This window comes from Phyllosticta citribraziliensis (assembly GCF_038025025.1).
Source record: "Phyllosticta citribraziliensis strain CPC 17464 chromosome Unknown J3D65scaffold_9, whole genome shotgun sequence".
In the NCBI taxonomy this organism is placed as follows: domain Eukaryota; kingdom Fungi; phylum Ascomycota; class Dothideomycetes; order Botryosphaeriales; family Phyllostictaceae; genus Phyllosticta; species Phyllosticta citribraziliensis.
The window spans coordinates 1,810,533-1,830,644 of NW_027117346.1; the positions used below are offsets into that span (position 1 = coordinate 1,810,533).

The window sequence follows — 20,112 nt, forward strand, 5'->3', positions numbered from 1 at the left end:
TCAACATCTGATCCCCCTTTCTGGATCATTACATTTTCTTACGTTCTGAAATTGTTTAAGTGCAAATGAGAAGCTGATGCGACCATTGTCGATGAGGTTCAACATCTATGCCATGATGTCAAAAGAGCGCAAGTCAAGCAGTGTCGCACTCACCTCTCGGAGTTCGCGGGAGGGATATCCAGCCAACGTTCTCGCCTTCAGCTGCGCTCGAATCTTTAGATGGAAGACCTTCTTGTCTCCATCTGGACTTATGAGCATGTTCCCGACTAGATCCAGCAGAGTTACATCTTCGACGGCCTCTCGCTTCTGCATTGTGGTAATGTCCAACTGCGTCACTGAAGTGCTCTGGACCTACTGACAAGCCCGGCAGATCAATGAACCACGATTGGTTCAAACTATATGTATCGTGGATCCGGGTGTTGATGACAAGAGTTCGAATTCCTCTTCCCGCAACGAGAATCGGGGGGCAGTCATTCGCTCCCACAGCTCTGCTGTTCGCCGCTGCAGCTAGATATAGAGAGTACATCTTCGACACCCACTGTGCTACGCTGGCACAGGGTTGGTCACACAACCGCAGTTCTAGGCCTTTGTCGAAGTGCAGCGCACTGCATACGTTGAAAGCAAGATGCGTCTGCACAACGTGTGATTATCGTCAGCGCATGTGAACAGACAGTTTTATTTTCCTGGCTGGCATGAGTGGCGACACTGGACGGAAACTCTAGGTCGGCGGTTACAGATAATGATGGGCCAAAGACGGAGGCATGAAATAAAGCGATTGGCTGCGAGCGGTACATTTCAGCATGGCTGCATAGGATGGGCGTCTTTAGTGTTGGCAGCCCAAAAGCCTATTTCGACCTACTCTGGTCGATTTTTCACGCACGGCGTCGGCAGCAATTTGATTGGCGCGCGCTACGAGCTGGGCCTATCTTTCCGCATGGATGACAGTGTTTTTGCCACAAATGGATATGTTGCCATCGAGCATTCTTGACCTGCGAAGATTGCGGCCCAAGGCTTCGGGACCGCAATGGTCAAACACGGGGCCGATACATGTAAGCATGGCATTTGTAGTCTGTACCATCAGACACGTGTCAGCGGGGAAAGAGAAGAGGGGCAGCGGACCAGCAGCAGTAGCAGCAAAAGTGGAAATGGCAGGAGACGGCGACAGTGCGTGACGTGACTACTCTGCCTACCTTTGCGCGGAGGCGGGGCACTCTTTCCAGAAAGCTACCTCGTCTGTCGCTTTCCCTGCAGACGCCCTTCCTTCACCGCTCGTCATCATCTTCCGACAGTGCAGTCCAGTACGAGACGCAAGCATCCCAGACCCGGACAGACATACCAGCGGACCGGCCCGCCATAACTGCAAAGTCAAGGAATCCTCAGCGGGATACGTGCCGCCACCACAGCAAAGGAACCTAGCCTTGCCCGCCTAGCCAACATCAAACATCTTCTCGTCTCGGCCCCAGTCGATCACCCCGAAGCTTTCAGTCAACGTACAGCGCAAGATGGTACGTTGTCATCGGATCTGCAAACAGGAAATTCAAACTGACCAAGTTCGCCGCGCAGTCTGCCGACCTGAGCCAGCAGCAACTCGACGACTTTCGGGCTGCATTTGCAGTCTTTGTACGTCCTTGTACCCGAAGCGGGGGAGTCTAGTGCTAACGACACGCGCAGGACAAGAATAGCGATGGTAAAGTGCTTCGTCCAATACGTTTTCGGTCCTGACCGATATGCGTTACGCAGGCGTCATCACGGCCGAGGAGCTGGGCGAAGTAATGCGCTCGCTTGGACAGGAGCCGACAGAGGAAGAGCTTCGCGACATTGTCAACGAGTTGGACATCGACACGTCGGGGTCGATTGACTTTGAAGGTCTGTAGCCCATCCGTCAGATGCGCTGCTACCACTCACTCCGCCGTCATCCACCTTGACGACTACCAGCTCCAGTCTAACCAAACTTTTGCGGGTTTGTAGAGTTTCTGAAAATGATGGCGGCCAAGTCGAAGAGCATGGACACGGAGCAGGAGCTTCGCCAGGCCTTTGCCGTCTTCGACCGCGACGGCACCGGCACAATCGATGCTGGCGAGCTGTCCCATGTGCTTAAGTCGTTGGGAGAGAAGCTGAGCGACGCCGAAATTGACGAGATTATCAAACAAGCGGACTTGAATGGAGATGGCGCGATTGACTGTGAGTTACTCTGTCGTTGATGACCACATTGCTGACGCAGTGTCGAGATAATGAGTTTGTGCGCTTTATCAAGTCGCAATGACGAGGTGGTAATGCCTGGATTTTGGAAGGACTGGTAAGGTCGTTTGATGAGCTTTGAAAATGCCATTCTTTACGCAACCACATCTCTTTCCTTTGACCATATGATGCCGAAATGTAGAACTGCCTCTTCCGGATACGCCAAGTGCATCCTTGCCAAAGATGGGAAACCGGCGGGCCTGACACAAGCCACAAGTCGAATACCGTCGAGGGAGCTGACCACGACACGGAGATGATTTCTCCGAAAGACACCTCCTTTACGGCTCGAGCCCAAAGACCGCCGGCGAGGAGCATCAACCTGACACATTCAGCGAGAGTAGGGGTGGTGGATCAGCGCGGGGGTTGGGGGACCGTGCGGTTTGCAGATGGAGACAACAGGCCAGGCGGCTATCACGGCGCTCTCGTCTCGTCCCATCGCTTGCCTTGCGCGTTTCATCCGGGGCCGGTCTCGACGCTCGCTTCGCTGCTGCTTCGACTCGACGACTCCGACCGCCACAATATACCTATTGCCATGGCGCCCTCCTGTCGGCCTGTTTCGTTTCTCTTGTTTTCCTCTACTTCTCCACTCCGCTAGCCGGTTGTCGAATTGCCTTTCAAGTCCTTCTTTCTCTTCTGCTTGCGTTGAGCCTTTTGCTTTGGTACGAGTTGATCTCGTTACAGTCATTCTTTTCACCCAAAAACCACCCTCACTCATTCAAGCAACATGTACGCTCCCAAGAGCATTCTTCTGGCCGGGCTTGCCGGCTACGCCGCGGCGGGCACCACGCTGTGGGACGGTCGATTCAACGCGAAGACCGAGAGCAACCTGAAGAGCTGGTCATGGTCAAACCAGGCGGGCGCGTACCAATATTACATCCACGGCTCGGGTGAGCTGTCGTCTTACGTCAACGTTGCGGCCGACTTTAAGAATCCTGCCGACACGGCGTCGGACCTGGGAGCCAAGATCAGCATCGACTCGACGTCGCAGTGGAACAGTGGCGGCATGCTGCGGACTGAATTGATTCCCCAGACCGACGCCGCCATCAACGAGGGCACCGTCTACTACCACTTTTCGCTCATGCGCAAGGCCGCCAACGCACCAAACGCCGGCTATGAGCACCAGGTCTGCTTCTTCGAGAGCCACTTTACCGAGCTCAAGTACGGCCTCATCAGCGGCGAGAGCGGCTCCACTGACCCGGCTCTGAAATGGTACGCAAACTCGGAGAGCCAGTGGAACGCGACGCTCGAGCCCGGCGTCTGGCACAATGTTGCGTACGAAATCGACTTTTCCGGAGGTCAAGTGTCGTACTATCACTCGACGGGCGCCGAGGATCTCAAGAAGGTTGCCGGCCCTGTCAGTGTCGATGCCTCGTCCAACGGTGCTGACTGGCACTTGGGTGTCCTCCGCCTCAATGCTGGCACCGACGACACCAAGGAGGACTGGTACTTTTCTGGCGTGTACATTGAGAGTGGCGACCTCACCACGTCGGTTGCTGGTGGCAAGTCGTCGTCTTCGGGTGCCAGCTCTTCTTCCGGCGCCTCTGCTGCTGCCGCTGCTGTCGCGTCGACTCCGGCTGCTGTCTCGTCGCCTGCTGCCGTCTCGTCGCCAGTTGCTGTCTCCACCCCTGCCGCCGTGAGCACCCCGGCTGCCGTCTCGGCACCCTCTGCTCCATCCACCCTCGTGACGTTGGCGAGCTCCAGCGCCCCCGCGACCGCGACCACGACGGCAGCTGCCGCTAGCGATGGCACCACCACTTACAACAGCGAGGATGCGTCGGCATTGTACAAGTGGTACGAGAACCTGGTGTCGTTGATCGGACTCAACTAGGGGCGCCTAGCAAGAGACGGAAAAGGGGCGCGATTGATGCGATGGTGGAGTGGTCTTGTTGATGCGAGGGTCTTATGTTCATGTATATATCAGTTCTGCTTCTACCTTCTAAGGTGGAAGAGCTCATAAGAAGGACTGCTTGGTGCCCGCGTTTTTGCCTTCCTCCGGTGTTGTCATTGGGCGAAGAATTGTTGAATCAAGCAATCGACGCCTGTTTTCGAACGTGCTTGACTTGGAAGAGAGATGAGGTGACAAGAGCGAAGCATATCGTCGGAAGCATCGTTCGGTCTGAAATAAGTGGTCAATATTCAGAGAGCCAACTTTTGCCGTTCTCACAGTGTCGGATCGCGAATCGTTAAAATTCGATGCAATTACCAGTCACAGCCCCGCGGCTTCATCTACTTTGCCTGCTGCGGCCCACTTGCACCAACTCCTCCTGCAGCAGATGGCGGCTTCTCGGCTGCCTTCGTCGCCGGCGTTGGCGTTGGCTCCAAGTCGACATCATCGAATTCCTCCTCGTAGTGGCGCCACATTTCGGCGTCACGGACGAGGCGCTTTTGTGCACGCATCACTTGCTCATGTTGGATGAGACGGCGATCCGCTTCGATCATACTGTGAGGGCGTGCGCGGTGGCTTGGGTTAGCCTGCCAATGATATGGAAGGAGACGTGGATATAGAATAAATAGAAAGATGGGCGAACCTTCCAAAAATCATGCCGCTCATTTGAAGAAATCTGTGGCGGATCTGAGTCAGCTTGAAACCTGCATCAATGAAAGGCCGAGTAGCAGGTTCTCAGATGCGATGCATGTAGGAGGCATGGTGACGGTAGAAGAGAAGAATGATGTACGCACACTTTGAACTGCACCGTCAAATTACGGTAGATGGGACTAAATGCCCAACCAGCGCCGGCCAGAATGGCAGAGTAGATTCCCCACTGTTGCAAACTCACGGGTTAGCCACAGCAGACAGACACTCGGGTATCCGGAGCTAGTTGTGTTGGATGAACGAGAGAGCGATGCGTCTTCCGTGGCTGTTCCTTGCTCTTCTTTGGTCCAAATTGCTGTGATGGTTGACGAAGTTGCCCAGCAGAGACCGATGGCAACAAAGGCTGAGATATGCCTTTGACCTGTCCACGGCGGCTGAGTTCCCACAGTCCAGACGATTTCCAAACCTCTCGAAAGATTTGATTCCATGACAAAATAGAAATTCATGAAAATAGAAAGGGATGAAAGCAGAGACAACTTTCAAAATCAACATACCCTAGCCGCGCCCACACCTGCGCCTCTCGCCGCGACCCACGCAGCGCTGTTGATCTCCTCATCCTTCTCCAATGACCCATGTCTACGCATGATGGAATGCTTGCCGTGAGCTGTCTTCTCTCGAAGACCAAAGCACTAAGAACAAGGCCACGGCCAGACTGAAACCGCTCGGTGGATGGCAGCGATAGTTGGCGAGCGAGCCAGCTCTCTGCTCGATTGTCTGCTCGCGTGCGTGCTGGAGCGTGTCAAAAATGGAGTTGCGCTGCGCTGCTTTTTCTGCGTTGTTGAAGGTGCACTGATGATCGCTCGCAAATTTCAAATCGAAGCGCAACCCGAGCCTGTCGAATTGGCGTGTTTGTCCCTTCGCAGCTCGTACCGTCGTCGTCCGTTGTGGGCGGAGTACCAGGCAGCTTGGCTTCATTCGGGTGGAGTTTGAGGGCCTGGGCCGGGAGTCGGCGGGCGGCCGGGGTCGGCGACGGCGACGTCATCCCTCTGGTACGAGTTGGTGTTCTGATGCCGAAGATGCCGAGAGGAGTCCCCTCCAACACCACTCCGTGATCACAATGCGTAGTGAAGGAGAATGCAATTGGAGCGTATTGTTCTTATTCGTCTAGAAACGCCCAGACTACCACAGGTAGACGTTGCGACGACAAAACCCAGCCAGGTTCACTATCAATACAAGATAAAATAGGTAGCATCCCAACCACCAGAATGCGCGAGCGAATGATAGAATGATGCCATGCCAACACATGCATATCCTTTATCCATCCGTCAAACACGGAAAATGGCCAGCCAAAAACAAACCAATCCCATTGACTCCATGCAAGCGCTCGCCCGCTCGCCATGTCATCCAGAAACCCAGAAGAGGAAGGAAAGAAAAAGATCAAGTTGCCCCAGACAGAAATGCAGAGAATGAAATCTTCAAACGACACAATGCTCTTTTGCTTGTTTCTTCAACCTCGTCCACTCATGCCGGCGCCCCATTCGCTGGGGTCCTCCCGTTTGCCTTGTGCTCGACGTCGTCTTTGTTGCGTTCATCCGCGTCTTCGTCCTCCGAAATCAGCCCCTCAAGCTCAAATTCCTCCGCGTCTCTCAATCGTTGTTCTTCCGAGGCAGAGTGTACGTGGCGGGTACGGCGATTGCGCAGCGCTCCGTTTGCTCCATGAGCAGCGGGATCTGGTTTGGTGGTCTCGGGCCACGCATACGTGGCGTAGATGTGGAGAAGCATGTTGACAACTGGAACATGTTAGCAATGTGTGCGCACGTTTGAAAGGCGACATACAGAGATACAGCAGGAATGCAATGCTGTAGAGAATCAGAACGTAAGAAACGTGCGTGACGTGGGCATCCGAGAGTAGTGCCATTTGTTCCTCGGTAGCGCCCATGAACAAAAACCCAGACGCGTAGAGAAGCTATCAGGCGTCAGCATGTTTTCTCACCAAGCTCGTTTCTTTCCACATACAAATGGCGGCAGGTGCTGCCAGCTGTTGATTTCGGTACCGTCCTCGCTGACGCCGTTCTTGTCCTTGAGGACAAAGGAAATCTCGATGATCCGGGTAATGCCTGCGCCCATGAGGGTATATCCAAAGATGGAATGGACCATGGTTGACAAGGGAAGAGTCTGCGCGTGCGCAGACATGGCGAATCCAGTAAGGAGGATGACGATGCCCGGAATCAAGTTTCTCTTAGGCCTGCCGTCCCTGCTCCTGCTCAACCAGATGCCAACGAGGCCAGCGCACCACCAAACAATTCCCATGGACGTGTGCTGCAGGTCGTTGTGAACCCAAGGCCCTCCCCACCGGTGCTCCGTGAACGTGTTGACGCAGCCCCACGCGGCGATGGTGAAGGAATCGAAGAATTCTTGGCTCCGCCCGGTCCTCTTGAGCCACAGCTGGCCGACCAAGAGGAGGATAGTCATGATGATTCCGTAGGCGATGAAGGCGCTGCCCATGATGAAGTGAGCGAGGCACTGGCCGAGGTGGTCGTCGCGACAGAAGCCCAACGAAGTGATGCCTCCAAATAGCATCTGGATCCATGCCAGCAGTGGCATGAGCTTTCCTACAATTCCGTGCGCCATGACGACATGTCTCCTTATCCGGCCGTGGATGCCCTTTTCGAGGTGAAGCTTGAGATAGATGCCAAAGACGACTTGCAGGAACAGCATGAGCATGAGGGTCGGCGCATATTTCCCGTGGACATTGTCGGGAGCGAACTGGCGGCCCTTGTGGCTATGGCCGAGAATGTATCCCAAGATGGCCAGGACGGAGGCCGTGGTCTGGAGCGGAACATGCCATCTCGAGCGGGTTATCTAGGGAGTATGTGAGCGCGCGGTGGACGAATGGACGCGGGATACGCACGCCCAAGACCATTCCAGTGGGAAAGAGGACGCCCCAGGCGAGGGTCTGGATGAGGATGTGGATCCATAGCACCGAGTCCTGAGGACAGCGTCAGCAAGGCCGGCGGGCGGGATTGTTTCTTGTTCTCACGATTGGATCCGCAGACACGCCCGACCCCTCTGGAATGTTCTCCATGTGGTGTTCGTGGGCACGAGCCGTGGCCGCGAGACAGAGTAGCGCGGCTAGGCCTGAGGAGCGCATCGGCTTATACATGCTGGCGGGTTAGCCAGGCGGTTGCGCGGCCGTTGCGACGGAGGTGAGACGAAAGCTGCGGCGGAGCGGGAGGTGCGGAAGGATGCGCAGTCGGGGCGAGGTGTTTCGAGAGGGGCTCGCGGGAAGGCTGAGAGCAGGAAACAGGAGAGGACGTCTTGGTTGCAAGGTGTTGTTCAGTCGATCAGGCGTCACAGCGGTTGCGGAGCATCTGGCAGCTTACGCGCAAGTCAGTCAAGCCAGGACCAGCGGGAAAGTAATGGCAGCCGTTGAGTGGTTCCTATTACCCTGAGGCCGCCTCATTCCGACCTTCAAAGACGACGACCCGACCTGACCTCCGCTGCTCCCCACCACCAAACCACCATCGTCATTCTCAAAAGGTTGATGCGGCGACTCGCCCTTGGCGCCAAGCTGTCCTGTTGCTTGTTCCGGTCTGTCTTTGCTTCGCCGAGCCTCTACCCCGTCCTCGTCAGGCGATCCAAACCGTGCGCTCAACTTGAACATGGCCGAAGCAGAGCACCACCATGATCAGCACGCTCCAATTCCAGGAGCAAACCCGGCCCAGTCTGACGATCAACAAGGGGACAAGGTCCCAAACGCCAAAGACAAACGCCTGGTACGTTGCACCTTTTTCTATCCCACAATCTGACCACGACTGACCAATGACGTGCAGGCTGACATGATGCGACGCACTGCCGACCTCGACGCCGCTCTGGCCGACATCTGCGCACGGAGGGCCGACCTGGAGACTAACTGGACCCATGATGGTTCCCGCACTGCTCTCGACGAGGCCAAAGCGGTCATCAAAGAGCACATTCGTCTGTTGCACGACTACAACGAGATCCGTGACGTCGGCCAAGGCCTTTTTGGCATCATTGCAGAGTCTCGCGGCGTCAGGGCAAAGGATATCCATGAGGAGTTTGGCATTTCCACCAAGGATTAGATTTCTTTCGTCAACTCGTCTCCATGAAGTGGCGTGGCAACAAGTCCTGTAACAGGCAGAAGATGAGTGTGCTGGAATTGAGACGCCGTCTCATGTCTATGCTATTATGTGAGGCTTCAAATCTCACGTATTTGAGTCTATCGATATGCTGTGACCACTCGAGCCATGTGTGTAAATGGTCCCCTTGTGAGCTCCATGCCATCCTGCATGTCAAGACGCCGAGCAAATGCATCTGCCACTCGTCGTGTGAAGCTCCCCTGGCTGTATCCGCCGGACGCCTTGCTGCGCTTCCAACACCTGAAGAGCAAATAAAGCAAAGCTGTGCTAACCGAAAACCGAAAACCAGAAATGTGCCACCTTGTCCCCGAGGGGAATGCAGGTAAAGGAAAGAGTCCTACGTCCTTTTGACGCTAGGTAGTCGACGCTGTGGTTTGGGTCGAGTGTGGAAAATCACCAGAGCCGTAATCTAGTCGGTGTCGTCCTCGCCGCTGTCCGACTCTGCATTGTCCATGTCTTCGTCATCGTCGTCGGCCTCAAAGTCGTCCATGTCCGAATCGGAGCCACCGAACGATTCCGCGTCGCTGTCCTCCCACTCCATGAAGATGTCGTCGTCCTTGACCGTCTTGAAGGCGTCTTGGTGGGTGGGCATGACGTATCCATCGGGAATGTCCTGCTTGCTCGTATCCAAGTCTCTCTTGACCATCTGCTTGTATTGTTCGGGGTCTTTGCGCAGCATGACACCAGCGTCCACGTTGGCGGGCGATGAGGGCTCCGCGTCGTCGAGAAGCGAGAGAATGGACAGAAGAACCGACTCGACCCGCTGGGCCGGCGACCAGCGCTCCGACGCCAGCTCGCCCGACATCTCGTCCTCGCCGGGAGGATGGAGAATCGATATGCAAAGGCGGCCATCAGCGTACACGTTTGGGTGGTAAAGTGGACGCTTGAACTTGAAGTCTGCAATGGGCGTTAGCGAGAGCCATGCATGTCGAGTTGGTCATGGTACCTGGCGGGCTGTAGGGGTAGTTTTTGGGAAATGTCATCTTGGCCTTGAAGTAGCCGCCGTAGTAGAGAGAGTCGGGGTTGAGGACGATGAGGGCGACGTTCCACTCGAAGACATTGTCGTCGATGAGCTGCGGCAGGTCAGTCGCGTTGGTTGCACCGTCATGGGCCAGGGCGCTCGGGGGCGCTTACCTCGATGTCGGTCCAGGTCTCCTTCAAGAGGGCCTTGTACTCGTTCATCAAGACTCGCTCAGCCATGGTTGGCGTAGTGGACGAGCCGGAGAGGGTCTGAGCAGCAGGGAGGAGAGCGAAGGTCGGTTGGGTTGTGTTGTAGGTCCAGGTCGTGTCGTGGAGAGGCCGTGAGCGTGACCAACAAGGTAATGTCCGCAACCGTCAGGCGGCGAGGTCGAAGCGCATAAGGCTGACGGCAAGTGCGGTCCGACGCCGGCTGGGTTCAGCAAAAAGGCAAACGGGCAGCGGGCAGGATGGCGGAGCGATCAACGATGATGGTTTTTTGGCCGCCTGGTTTGTCCTTGAGAGATGACGATGGGGGTGAGGCCAACGAAAGCCGCGGCGGATCCAACCTTACGGCCGCCCTCCCTCCTGGCCTCGGGCAGGTGAATAGCGTCGACGCCTACTCCGTGCATGTTGCAAATGCGACCGCCCGTTTCACCTTGACGTAGAGTGGCCCCAAGCCGCCGCACAATGCGGCGTTGATTGTTCATGTGGCAAACCACGCGGCAAGATGCCCGGTCGTGACAATGCTGCCCGGTGTTGAGGGATCACCTGGACGAGACGAGTTGATGCCTGATGCCTCAGGCTCAGCGTTTGCGGCTGCTTCCGAAGAATGCTATTGGGCTTGGATGGCATATGTTCGCAAAGATCTTGGTGCAGCAGACAGACGGTGCATTCGCTGGTGATTGTGGTTTTTGTCCCAGTCGTAGATAGAACTGGCCTTGTGCCTTTGTCGATTTCCAGCAACCCAAACCTTTCAAAGAGCTACCGAATCCCCATGCACTTTTGCACGGGATTCGAATGTGCCGAGCAGCTTGTACAGCATTCTAAGTAATCCATTACATATGATATGGGCAAGTTTCGGGGCTCTCGCCGGGCACTGGAACTGCAAAGCCCCGGTTTTAATAAATGTCGCCGGATATTGGTTGTTCAACTACTGAGATAACGAGAGGATGAAATGCAGGAAATTCTCGGATCGTAATAATAAGCGCGACAACTTGAAAGTAGAAGTGTCTTGAACCGATGGATATGCGAAACACTGTGGGAGCGCTGTGGCGCAGCCGATGTCTTCTGCCTCTTCGTCTTTCGAATCGATCTCACTTTAATAGATCGCCTCTTGATTAAGCCCGTCTTCCTCGAAAACCCGCATGAAACGAGTATTTCAATGAAAAGGGGTGTTCGCGTCAGCCCGCGATAGTGCTATACGGGCGACACTGTGCAAGGCAACATGAGCAAGCCCAGAGGCTGCCTCGCGAGTTCAAAAAACTAGATTAATCAAAGAAGAGTCCGTAGACTCGTTTCAGAGATTAAACTGAAAAGAACAGATACTACACTTGATCTGTGAGGCTGTTAGCGTCTTGCTCAAGGTTGTTTGCAGAAGTCGATGGAAATCTCGACAAGCCACAAGAAGATTGATGTCCTGGTGCTAGACACAATCTACTGTAGGTGCTCTTTCAAGCGTGCTTGTCGGGGAGAATGTAGGGGGCGGTGGCCGAATCGTGTCGCAACTTTGAGGGCCAGAAAGTCCCCGAAGCAGTTCTCAAACTCAACACCATGAATGTACATCGTGTGAAAGGCAAAGAGTACGTACCTAAGCCAAATTGGCAAAGAGAGCTAAATCATGGAAGAGAGTCAAGAGTAGCACGGCATTTTATAGTTGACGGAGAGTAGAATGTTGACATAATCAAATTGGGTGGTTGGGGCCCCTGGCGCAAAATTTTCATGCTAGGAGCTCCACCTCGGCCCAATCAAACCACGGTCGCACCGCGGGTGCGTCAGGCATGACGGCAGCATTCCAAACTTTAACCAATCCAAGGGCGAGTCGCAGTGGGACATGGCGTTAAACTGTCGATGGTGTGATTGGCACGGCGCGCAAACGGGCGAGGCGAGAGTTCCAGGCTCTGCCGTCTCACAGATCCCTCCTTCATCGAGATGCTGTACGAGGGCTTGTGGAGCCGCTTGCACAAGTGCGGAATGGTCTGCAGGAGTCGGGTGGTTGGACTGCCGTGCTGCTGCAGTGCCGAGCCGCGGCTTGAGACGGCAGACGGGTGTTGTAATTGGGCTGAGAGGCCAAGGAGCAAGTAATAATGTGATTGGCTGCTGCTACTGTCCTACAGGAGCATGGCAACAAACACCATGCACTGAGACATAATGGGACAGTCTCGAGAGAATTTGGGAGCTTGCGTAATCTGGAAGCGAAGGGCGGAAAGGGCTGCGAGAGCCGCGTTCCAAGCCCCTTCGCAGTTGACGAGAAAATCAAGCGTACGCGACAAGATCCAAGCTCTTTTTTCCACCGCGAGTGGATAATCCAACCATGCTTGTCTTCGGATCCTGTGGTGGTAGTCTCAAGGACTGGACCAAGCGATTGAGATCAGTCTGTTGACTTGCCGTCGCACGCGACTTGAAGTAACGCTGTTCGTGCACTCCAACCTGCCCTTTGCCGCACCAAAGTTCGTCGTCTTGCGCCAAAAGGTGTCGCGGAGATGCCGGAGCCGTACCACCAGCGGGCTCGATTGTGTGAGAACGATCCCGACGGAACAACGTCCAGGGACAGCAGGAACAGGCAAAATGCCACAGCTCACAGGGCACCTACAGCCAAATCGATTGGATGGTCGACAGAAGATGTTTGGGCGCTACATTTCGAATTAACCCAAGTTGGAAGTTCTTGGCAATGGTCGCAAATCCATCAACAACAAAAACCGATCACCCGGAGACCCAGCGCCCACGATGTTCACCCGCAGTGCAAAGCCAAGACATCTCGAGAATATTCGGCGGCTCTTTCTTTGTCTCTTTTGGCAAACTCACTTGACATTGACGATGCCGATGGCAGGAGTACTGCATAGTGGACTGCGGAATATGCTCTGGTCGGGAACACGTTGTCGTCCTCGAGCTGGGAAAAAAGACAAGTGCTTGGCTGGCCTACGTCTGTATCGGCGCGTTTTGGCACGCGCAGATGGTGGACGATAGAGGGAGATTCCGGTGCTCGTTGTCGGCTCTGGAGCATTCATGTGGGCATTTTGGCTTCTGGCAAGTGGTTGTTTTCAGGCGCAAACATCACCAAGCAACCAAACAACCAAGGACCCGAACCGAAGCATCCCTTTCTTTCACATGGCCGGACTGGATGTCGACGAAATACTTTCTCTGGTTTGCCACTACAGCTGAGCGTGCGCAACTCTTGACCCAAAACTCAACTACCTTACAGTTACAACACCTCCACGTGATTTTCGCCCAAGACGCAGGGCATTCCGCTCTCAGGGTGCCATCAAAACAGGGCCATCTGCGAATCACTTCCACCATCTTCGCCGCTGGCTTCGCCGGCTGAGCCGACCTCTCCGATGGCCAAATGAGAAGCACAGCCTCCTTCGGCGATTCAATTCCCTCTTACTGTTCAAGCCCAACGGGTACTTGGAGTGTCCCACTTTCTAGATCCTCTCGTCTTCTCCCACCCTCCGTCCCGTCTCACTCGCGCACCTTCTATCATCTCACCGGCCAGAAAAAGCTCTTCGTGGTTACCAAGCACATCGTCAATCATGGGAATTCGAAAACCGAAGGAATCCGATACAGGAGAGACCAGCAAAGATGGGGAGATTGCGTCCAAAAAGCAACCAGCGAAGCCTGACGATGCGGTAACGTCTCAGCTATCCCTCATTTCAAAAAGGCTCTACTGACTAGAGTGATAGTGGGCCAAAAAGTCGGCCTTTGACCACACATTCACGCTGGTTCAGCTGGTCGACATCGTTGGCAAATATCTTTTCCATAGGTCCAGGAGGTCATTGTCTTCCTGGGTAGGAATCGCTCAGATCTTCTCACATCTTTGATTCAAATACTAATGCTCAAGTTTCTAGGCACGTCATCGGGTTTTGAATGATTCGACCAACGAATAAAACACATTAAGAGAGGGACTGCGGTATTGGACGATGCAGGTGTGTTGTTGCTAAAACGACGCGTGCCGAGCACCAGATGACAGGACTTGACTGTCATCGTGAAAGGGTACGACAGGTAAGCGCACGCGCTTCCAGCGTTCCACCTCAGTTCTGACGACGCGCCCTACTGTGGCAGCCACCCCGAAAAACACAAGGCCCAGAATCCCTTCTACGCCCCCAAAATGCGACCCTAGCCACCTTGTCTGAATCTTTCCAAGCAGAAGCAAAAGCCAGACTGCTCAACTCCCCCCCGAAAGCACAATTTGAGTTGAACGTGCCATACAATCCCCGGTAGTCGCGTGCGCCAACCAGTCCCTCACTCCGCTTCCGAGCTATCGTCATCACTTTCGCCGTCTGATCCAACCTCTTCGATGGCCAAATGGCCCGCGATGCTCTGGCTGTTCGTGATGCGCAGCAAAGACTCCAACGAGAGAGAAAGCTGAATGGCAAGTCATCATCCCAATTTGCCCGCAAAGCAGCCATGATACTGATCGAAGTACGCTGCGAATGCGTCAGCACTGAACTGTCTGCCGTTTTCCGCGCGTTGATCATTGCGCCTACTTCCGGCTACCGAGACCATGCCACTCAGACATTTCCCATTCCCGCCCCAACTATCACGCATTCAATCATTCATCGCCGTCGTCGTCCCCGCCGTCACTGCCACTCTCTGAATCGACGAAGCCAATTCTTCCGACTTCCCCCATGCTGTCGGTGACACCGAAGAGATCCTCCAAGGAGGGACTACCGCCGAGGGCGCCCCTCTCGTCGAAACCGAAGGAAGGAATGGGCTCTATAGCAGCCCCATTCGCAACATGCAGGCCAATGCAGGCCAGTGGCGCCAGTATCTCCCGGAGGTCTGGATAGTCGCGCAGGAGGACGCCGTGAACAATGCCACGCGTCAGCTGGTAGCGGCCGGGACGAAAACTGGAATTGTCAGCCCAAATCAGTTAAAAAAAAAGAAGGGGTGCCATACACGCGCTTCCATCCTGGAAGAAAGAGGAGGAAGACCGCGTCCCCGAACGCTTCTTCAACCTTGTTGTCGATACTGCCTCCGCTCTTGAGCTCCGGGTACGTCTGCAAGGTGAGCCAGCCGAAGCCCAGGGCCAAATTATTCCTTCTTGACTTCCCTCGCTTAAGGGCTTGGATATCCTTCAAAGCATTTAGTCCGTCTGGTCCAAAGACTTTGCAGAGGAGCACGAATGCCTTTGCAACCCAATCGACGTCAGTTTCGCCCACAGTGTCTCCGGAGATCGCAATGAGGTTGGAGATCGCATTGAGGTTGGAGATCGCATTGAGGTTGGAGATCGCAATGAGGTTGGAGATCGCATTGAGGTTGGAGATCGCATTGAGGTTGGAGATCGCAATGAGGTTGGAGATCGCATTGAGGTTGGAGATCGCATTGAGGTTGGAGATCGCAATGAGGTTGGAGATCAATGAGCTTGGAGATCGCAATGAGCTTGGAGAGGGCGGCCTTGCATTGGTCGACTTGAACCTGATGCGAGATGTGGGGAAGTTGGCGTGCAATGCGCCCGTGCTCTCCGTGGCCATTTCCTTTTTAGACGTGTAAGTAAAGAAGCCAAACAAAAGACACATCCAGCAACTCTTACCTCGTCAATCTCCATATCATCCTCGGAAAAGCCACTACCAGCTGCCGTCGTGCTCAAGGTTGATGTAGCATGAGACGTGCGATCGGAGCCCTCCACGCTCCCACCATTCTCTACAAAGCTTTTGGAGGTATCGTCGTCAGAGCTGGCAGTGTTGGAATCCTTGGGAGGAGATCCAAATCCTTCAAAGGTGGACGTTTCGGAGTCCGGTTCGCCGTTCGTCTCAGAGTGGAGGTTGCGGTACTGTTGGTATGCATCCTCGACAATGGTCAAAACCTTTGTGTACCGAAGGTCGAGCTGGGCCTGGGCCTCAGCGTCATCGAAAAACGAGTCGATCGAGTCTCTGATCAATCCCTCCATTTTGGGTTTGGAATGAAGAGATGAAGATGGTGTGGCTAGATGATGTGGGGAAGAGGATGTCGGTCGGTGATGTGCGAAAGAGGTTGAGAGGTATCCGGTGCGAGAGATGTTTGGTGTTCGGTTTGTTTTGGTGGCAAAGTGCTGAGGAGCCAGGTCGTCCTTTCACAAACATTCACTTCAACCATGTGAATGTTTTAATGGCATTTCACACTGTTCAGCTCAATGTGAAAGGGAGATTCAGTCTCTACCAACGACTCATCTACTCTGCACCCACATCCGCTACCGTCTATTGCTCTGCCCTTCATGTTACCCGCAGGCCTCAGCACTTCTTACGCTATGCGCCAGCGTAAGAAGATCCATGAGGTATCTCACAGCTAATGGACGAACCGAAAAAGCAGCGTGACTGACTCTGAGTAGATCCTACGTTCCCTGAAAAGCCTCGAAATCAAAGAGAGTGACTTTGATGCTCTAGTTTCCGACATCATACAATGTACGTGAGCAGAATCTTCCTTGATGCGCCAACTAACGGGACTAGACGCTGAGGACCATGGCCTGTCAACATCTGCCTACGACGAAGCCGTACAACATCAAATGCAAACTACGCGGACCGGCAAGACTGAAATGGCGTCGACAAGGGCGGGAGTTGGTGCTGCAAAACCCCACTCCAGCGACAAGGCTTAAGCTGTCAAGCGCCAGAGAGGTACACCCAATGGGCTGTCGCATTCAACAACATCACAATCTTCTCTGGTCTCCACGAGTTCGGCTGCACAGGAGAAAACCCAATACCAGCTACTGATGGATCTTTGGGTGGGGCAGGATGGCGAGGCGGCAAAGGACAAGTAAGAGCCTGGCAGGAGAGGGATAGAGATCATTCCTGAGGCGAGCGAAGCCAGTAGTCACGTCAGAATCAAGTCCCTGTCCGTATCTTTTGATTTGCATGTGTCGTGATGTGCTATCTGTTGGTTGTGTTTGCCCAAGGCAATAAACGTGCACAGTTCCGAGGCCAGCCCAGTAACCAACCACACTTGGAGCGGCGTCAACAACACACAAACTGACAGCCGAAAACAAACCACACCTCAAGTCAAAATCCTCCTCCATGACATCCACGAAACAATGACTCGTCCACCCAAGATGAAGGCCATTGAAGACGTTTGTTTGCCCCGACCCCAGGAATGATACACGCGCTGAAGAAACTCGTGCCAGCTCAAAGCGAAGCTCCTCTCGGAGATTTCGGAGAGCCAGGACCTGCTGAATTACGCCCTTTCCGAGGTCGTCAAGTGTAAGATGTGGCCCCATAAAGCCAAATGGAGAGAAGGCGGCTCACCAGCCCAGATGGATATGAGAAAGACTTCCAACCGAAGACTCAAGCACATTTGAGGGCGAGGGCGATGGCTGAGAATCCGCCTCAACAATTGCAAAAGGTGAGCGCAACACTGTTTGACGTGACATGCTTTGTTGACACAATGGTATAGGCTTTGGACCTCGTCGACAACGGCCTCTTCTTCGGTGCCCCAGATCCAATTGGCATGATGGCAAAACGTAAGAGAATGTTGCTTCCGCGGTGAAGGCATCAGCTGACTGCCGTAGGCTGCAAAGGCACCAATCTGAATTTTCGTCTGATCTTGTCAAAAGCCGTCGACGCCAAAAAGAATGAGGAAAAGGCGAGAATGGCCGCGGGAACCTGCGACGACCCCGTTGACTTAACAGATCCGCCCCCAAGTCCGGTAATCCTTGAAGTTGAAGTCAAGCATAAAAGGGAAGAAGACGTCATCATCAGCATCTGCCGGGTCTTGGTTATAAATGCCGCCACTCACGCACCCATCTACGGTGGACCAAAGTTTCTCGACAACAGCTGTCACATCGACACCCTCCTCAAGCTTGGTAGTGTCCTTGGCCTCCACACCATGGAAACAGAACGTGTGACAAACCTTGGGACAATGTTCGCCCTATTCTCCCAGTTGGACTTGTCGCCGGAGAGCCGAGTCGACGGATTGCGGGATGATATCCGCAATACGGCCTACAACCATGAGACTGGCGCAGAGCCTGGAAAGTATTTCACCATTGCCACCGCGTGGGAAAAAGTGGCGTCACAGTTCAACGAGACCAGGATATCATCATCTCGGCTGACATGGTGCAAAAGCTGCGGCTGGAGGGCACCATCACCAATGATACAATGCTCTGCAATCCTCGAGCCTGTGAGTTTCTATGGGCCGACCAGCTTGCAAGCCGGGCTTGAGGAGACTTTCGGTCAGCGCAACACAGACAAGACTTGCGAAGGATGTGAGAGCCCGAGCATGACATCCGCCCAAGTGCCTGATACCGGTCCGCCAGAGTACCTGACCTTGGGTGAATGGGCAGACCCATTCCTGAATGAGCTTTTGCTTGGTGGAGTCAGTGTGCAAGTTCTCAACCTTGACTTGCAAGAAACGAGACAACTACAAGGTCAAGGCGGTCGTCGAATACTTTCAAAAGCACTTCGCATTGTGGTGGTACGCTGATGGCGACTCGTGGCAATATGACGACACTCGTGCTAGGGTATCGAAGCAAGAGAAGAAGAGAGGACCTGTGCTATGTGGAAAAGTTGCCTTGCTCGTGTTGGAGAGGCGACGAGGCGGAAGGTGGTAATGCGAGCGTCGGGCAAGACACTTCGCAGACTTGTACGCGTTGGGTGCGCACATATTCTTATCATCCATGGCAATTCCATTCATAACCAGTCTACTTCCTACAACCTGCTTGCCGGTGGAAATGCCGCCCGGAATGCTCTCAGGGTAAAGGGTGCGCCCTACTTCTTGCTTTTCTTCGCCGACGGCAAAGAAAGGTCGCCCACCGACCGTTTCTTGCCAGGAGGGTGGTCCTTGGACGCGCCAAAGATATTCATCAGCAGGTCATACTGGGCGCTGTTTCTCATCTCGCGGGAGGTTGGGGTGCGGACGGGGCCGGAGGTGACGGGACGAGGCGTGGAAAGCGAGCCCGAAGCATGGCTGTTGCCGCTGACTATTGCCTTTAGTTAGATACTGCTTATAGAAATGTACTCATATAATCTTACCCTTCTTGGGAGTATCGAGCATAGGCTCCGGCTTGCTAGACACCGCGCTGGCCTTGGCTCCAAGAACCAGCTTCTGCGAAACCTTGGTAGAGATGCCCTTCATGGCCGTTTCTACTCCAGTGAGTCATTTGTTGTCCTTAAGACTGAGGAAAATCTTACTCTTGGCGATGCTGCGCAATACGTCGTCCAGCTCGTCTCCGTCCTTGATGGTGTGCACCAAGTTGTCAATTTTCTCAATCAAACGTCAGCACCGTGGCTCGAGCAACGCGTACACATCATACCTTCTCGATGTTTCTGAGAGCCTGAAGGGCATCCTTAGCCCGCTTGATCTGGGCCTGGTAGCGGGCGGCAAGCTTCTTCGTGCGCTCGGTCATGGTTGTTGACGTAAACTGGGCGATGGAGGGTTGTAGAAGGGAGGTCGTGAGGTGTCCGTTGTTTGGAGTGTTGGGAGGGTGTGGAGGAAGAAAAGTGCTGAGTCTATCATTTGCAGTGTGTCTTGGGAAAGTCATCTGGTATTTGCGGCGATTCACAATGGGCAACACACTATTTCACGACAAAAGCTCACACCTCCGCTGGGTCGGCGCAGGCGTGGAAAAACACGGAGAACATGTCTGCCCGCTTATAATTCAGAGCTTCACAACAAACAAGGTTCAATTTAGTTTCGATTCTGCATTAGATAGCTCATCGAGAAGCTTGCTCATCAAGATTGAAGTCAAACCCCCAGATCTCGGTGGAATGATACGGCCGGCAGGTGGTGAAGGAAGCTCCTCCTTCCATGGTGTGTAGGCCAAGTATGCTGGCAAGCTTGGGGAGGGTGTCAATTAGACCGCTTGGTCCGCCGTAGATGGGAGTCTTAGCAGAGGCAGTTGTAGTCAAGACCTTACAGATGCTGGTGTGACATCTACTTCTTCAAGGTGCTTGACTTTAATACCAAAGGGCTCCAGACTTGCAGGCGGGTCTGTCAAGTTGATGGGATCGTCACATTCGCCGTGGCCATTAGCCCTTTCTACTTGTCCTTTTCAAGCTCGGTTCCGAAGGGCTGAGATGCGTGTCAGGTCAATCGGATTCCCTC

General features: G+C 54.1%; 7 protein-coding genes across 7 annotated transcripts; 3 read left to right on the forward strand and 4 right to left on the reverse strand.

Moving 5' to 3' along the window:
• Nucleotides 1-1,502: 1,502 nt before the first annotated feature.
• On the forward strand, nucleotides 1,503-2,263 carry J3D65DRAFT_647242 (uncharacterized protein; the record flags this gene model as incomplete). The annotated part of the gene is made up of 6 exons (XM_066802332.1): nucleotides 1,503-1,505; nucleotides 1,564-1,620; nucleotides 1,672-1,687; nucleotides 1,741-1,866; nucleotides 1,969-2,181; nucleotides 2,229-2,263. 6 exons carry the CDS (start codon nucleotides 1,503-1,505, stop codon nucleotides 2,261-2,263), a joined length of 450 nt encoding a protein of 149 aa, XP_066653399.1.
• A 1,985-nt stretch (nucleotides 2,264-4,248) lies between these two features.
• J3D65DRAFT_483392 (uncharacterized protein) lies at nucleotides 4,249-5,485 on the reverse strand. The gene is made up of 4 exons (XM_066796603.1): nucleotides 5,326-5,485; nucleotides 4,918-5,000; nucleotides 4,767-4,799; nucleotides 4,249-4,678 (listed from the first exon to the last, which is right to left on the reverse strand). Exons 1-4 carry the CDS (start codon nucleotides 5,413-5,415, stop codon nucleotides 4,465-4,467), a joined length of 420 nt encoding a protein of 139 aa, XP_066653400.1. The 5' UTR covers nucleotides 5,416-5,485; the 3' UTR covers nucleotides 4,249-4,464.
• Nucleotides 5,486-5,913: 428 nt separating this feature from the next.
• J3D65DRAFT_633227 (uncharacterized protein) lies at nucleotides 5,914-8,345 on the reverse strand. Its single transcript, XM_066801106.1, has 6 exons — nucleotides 8,219-8,345; nucleotides 7,812-8,149; nucleotides 7,683-7,760; nucleotides 6,788-7,633; nucleotides 6,608-6,737; nucleotides 5,914-6,561 (listed from the first exon to the last, which is right to left on the reverse strand). Exons 2-6 carry the CDS (start codon nucleotides 7,932-7,934, stop codon nucleotides 6,293-6,295), a joined length of 1,446 nt encoding a protein of 481 aa, XP_066653401.1. The 5' UTR covers nucleotides 7,935-8,149; nucleotides 8,219-8,345; the 3' UTR covers nucleotides 5,914-6,292.
• J3D65DRAFT_633233 (DUF1337 domain protein) lies at nucleotides 8,207-9,027 on the forward strand. The gene is made up of 2 exons (XM_066801107.1): nucleotides 8,207-8,547; nucleotides 8,605-9,027. The coding sequence occupies exons 1-2, from the start codon at nucleotides 8,434-8,436 to the stop codon at nucleotides 8,872-8,874; spliced, it is 384 nt and encodes a 127-aa protein (XP_066653402.1). The 5' UTR covers nucleotides 8,207-8,433; the 3' UTR covers nucleotides 8,875-9,027.
• A 65-nt stretch (nucleotides 9,028-9,092) lies between these two features.
• Nucleotides 9,093-10,250, reverse strand: J3D65DRAFT_483490 (ubiquitin-conjugating enzyme/RWD-like protein). The gene is made up of 3 exons (XM_066796604.1): nucleotides 10,066-10,250; nucleotides 9,878-10,004; nucleotides 9,093-9,828 (listed from the first exon to the last, which is right to left on the reverse strand). Exons 1-3 carry the CDS (start codon nucleotides 10,129-10,131, stop codon nucleotides 9,341-9,343), a joined length of 681 nt encoding a protein of 226 aa, XP_066653403.1. The 5' UTR covers nucleotides 10,132-10,250; the 3' UTR covers nucleotides 9,093-9,340.
• A 4,406-nt stretch (nucleotides 10,251-14,656) lies between these two features.
• J3D65DRAFT_605353 (uncharacterized protein) lies at nucleotides 14,657-15,994 on the reverse strand (the record flags this gene model as incomplete). The annotated part of the gene is made up of 3 exons (XM_066798350.1): nucleotides 14,657-14,954; nucleotides 15,004-15,581; nucleotides 15,638-15,994. The coding sequence occupies 3 exons, from the start codon at nucleotides 15,992-15,994 to the stop codon at nucleotides 14,657-14,659; spliced, it is 1,233 nt and encodes a 410-aa protein (XP_066653404.1).
• A 1,113-nt stretch (nucleotides 15,995-17,107) lies between these two features.
• Nucleotides 17,108-18,492, forward strand: J3D65DRAFT_701227 (uncharacterized protein; the record flags this gene model as incomplete). The annotated part of the gene is made up of 5 exons (XM_066804091.1): nucleotides 17,108-17,143; nucleotides 17,198-17,273; nucleotides 17,327-17,415; nucleotides 17,467-17,533; nucleotides 17,582-18,492. The coding sequence occupies 5 exons, from the start codon at nucleotides 17,108-17,110 to the stop codon at nucleotides 18,490-18,492; spliced, it is 1,179 nt and encodes a 392-aa protein (XP_066653405.1).
• Between the last annotated feature and the right edge of the window lie 1,620 nt (nucleotides 18,493-20,112).

Excerpts from the sequence above, each read along its gene's own strand:
- J3D65DRAFT_483392 (XM_066796603.1), bottom strand. The coding sequence starts at position 5,415 with ATGCGTAGACATGGGTCATTGGAGAAGGATGAGGAGATCAACAGCGCT. Across the intron at positions 5,001-5,325 it reads CAGGTGTGGGCGCGGCTAGG|TGGGGAATCTACTCTGCCAT; the intron begins GTATGTTGATTT and ends AGTTTGCAACAG. Across the intron at positions 4,800-4,917 it reads TTGACGGTGCAGTTCAAAGT|ATTTCTTCAAATGAGCGGCA; the intron begins GTGCGTACATCA and ends GATCCGCCACAG.
- J3D65DRAFT_633227 (XM_066801106.1), bottom strand. The coding sequence starts at position 7,934 with ATGTATAAGCCGATGCGCTCCTCAGGCCTAGCCGCGCTACTCTGTCTC. Across the intron at positions 7,761-7,811 it reads GCGTGTCTGCGGATCCAATC|GACTCGGTGCTATGGATCCA; the intron begins GTGAGAACAAGA and ends CGCTGTCCTCAG. Across the intron at positions 6,738-6,787 it reads GGCAGCACCTGCCGCCATTT|CTTCTCTACGCGTCTGGGTT; the intron begins GTATGTGGAAAG and ends GACGCCTGATAG.
- J3D65DRAFT_633233 (XM_066801107.1), top strand. The coding sequence starts at position 8,434 with ATGGCCGAAGCAGAGCACCACCATGATCAGCACGCTCCAATTCCAGGA. Across the intron at positions 8,548-8,604 it reads ACGCCAAAGACAAACGCCTG|GCTGACATGATGCGACGCAC; the intron begins GTACGTTGCACC and ends AATGACGTGCAG.
- J3D65DRAFT_483490 (XM_066796604.1), bottom strand. The coding sequence starts at position 10,131 with ATGGCTGAGCGAGTCTTGATGAACGAGTACAAGGCCCTCTTGAAGGAG. Across the intron at positions 10,005-10,065 it reads AGACCTGGACCGACATCGAG|CTCATCGACGACAATGTCTT; the intron begins GTAAGCGCCCCC and ends GACCTGCCGCAG. Across the intron at positions 9,829-9,877 it reads CTACCCCTACAGCCCGCCAG|ACTTCAAGTTCAAGCGTCCA; the intron begins GTACCATGACCA and ends CGCCCATTGCAG.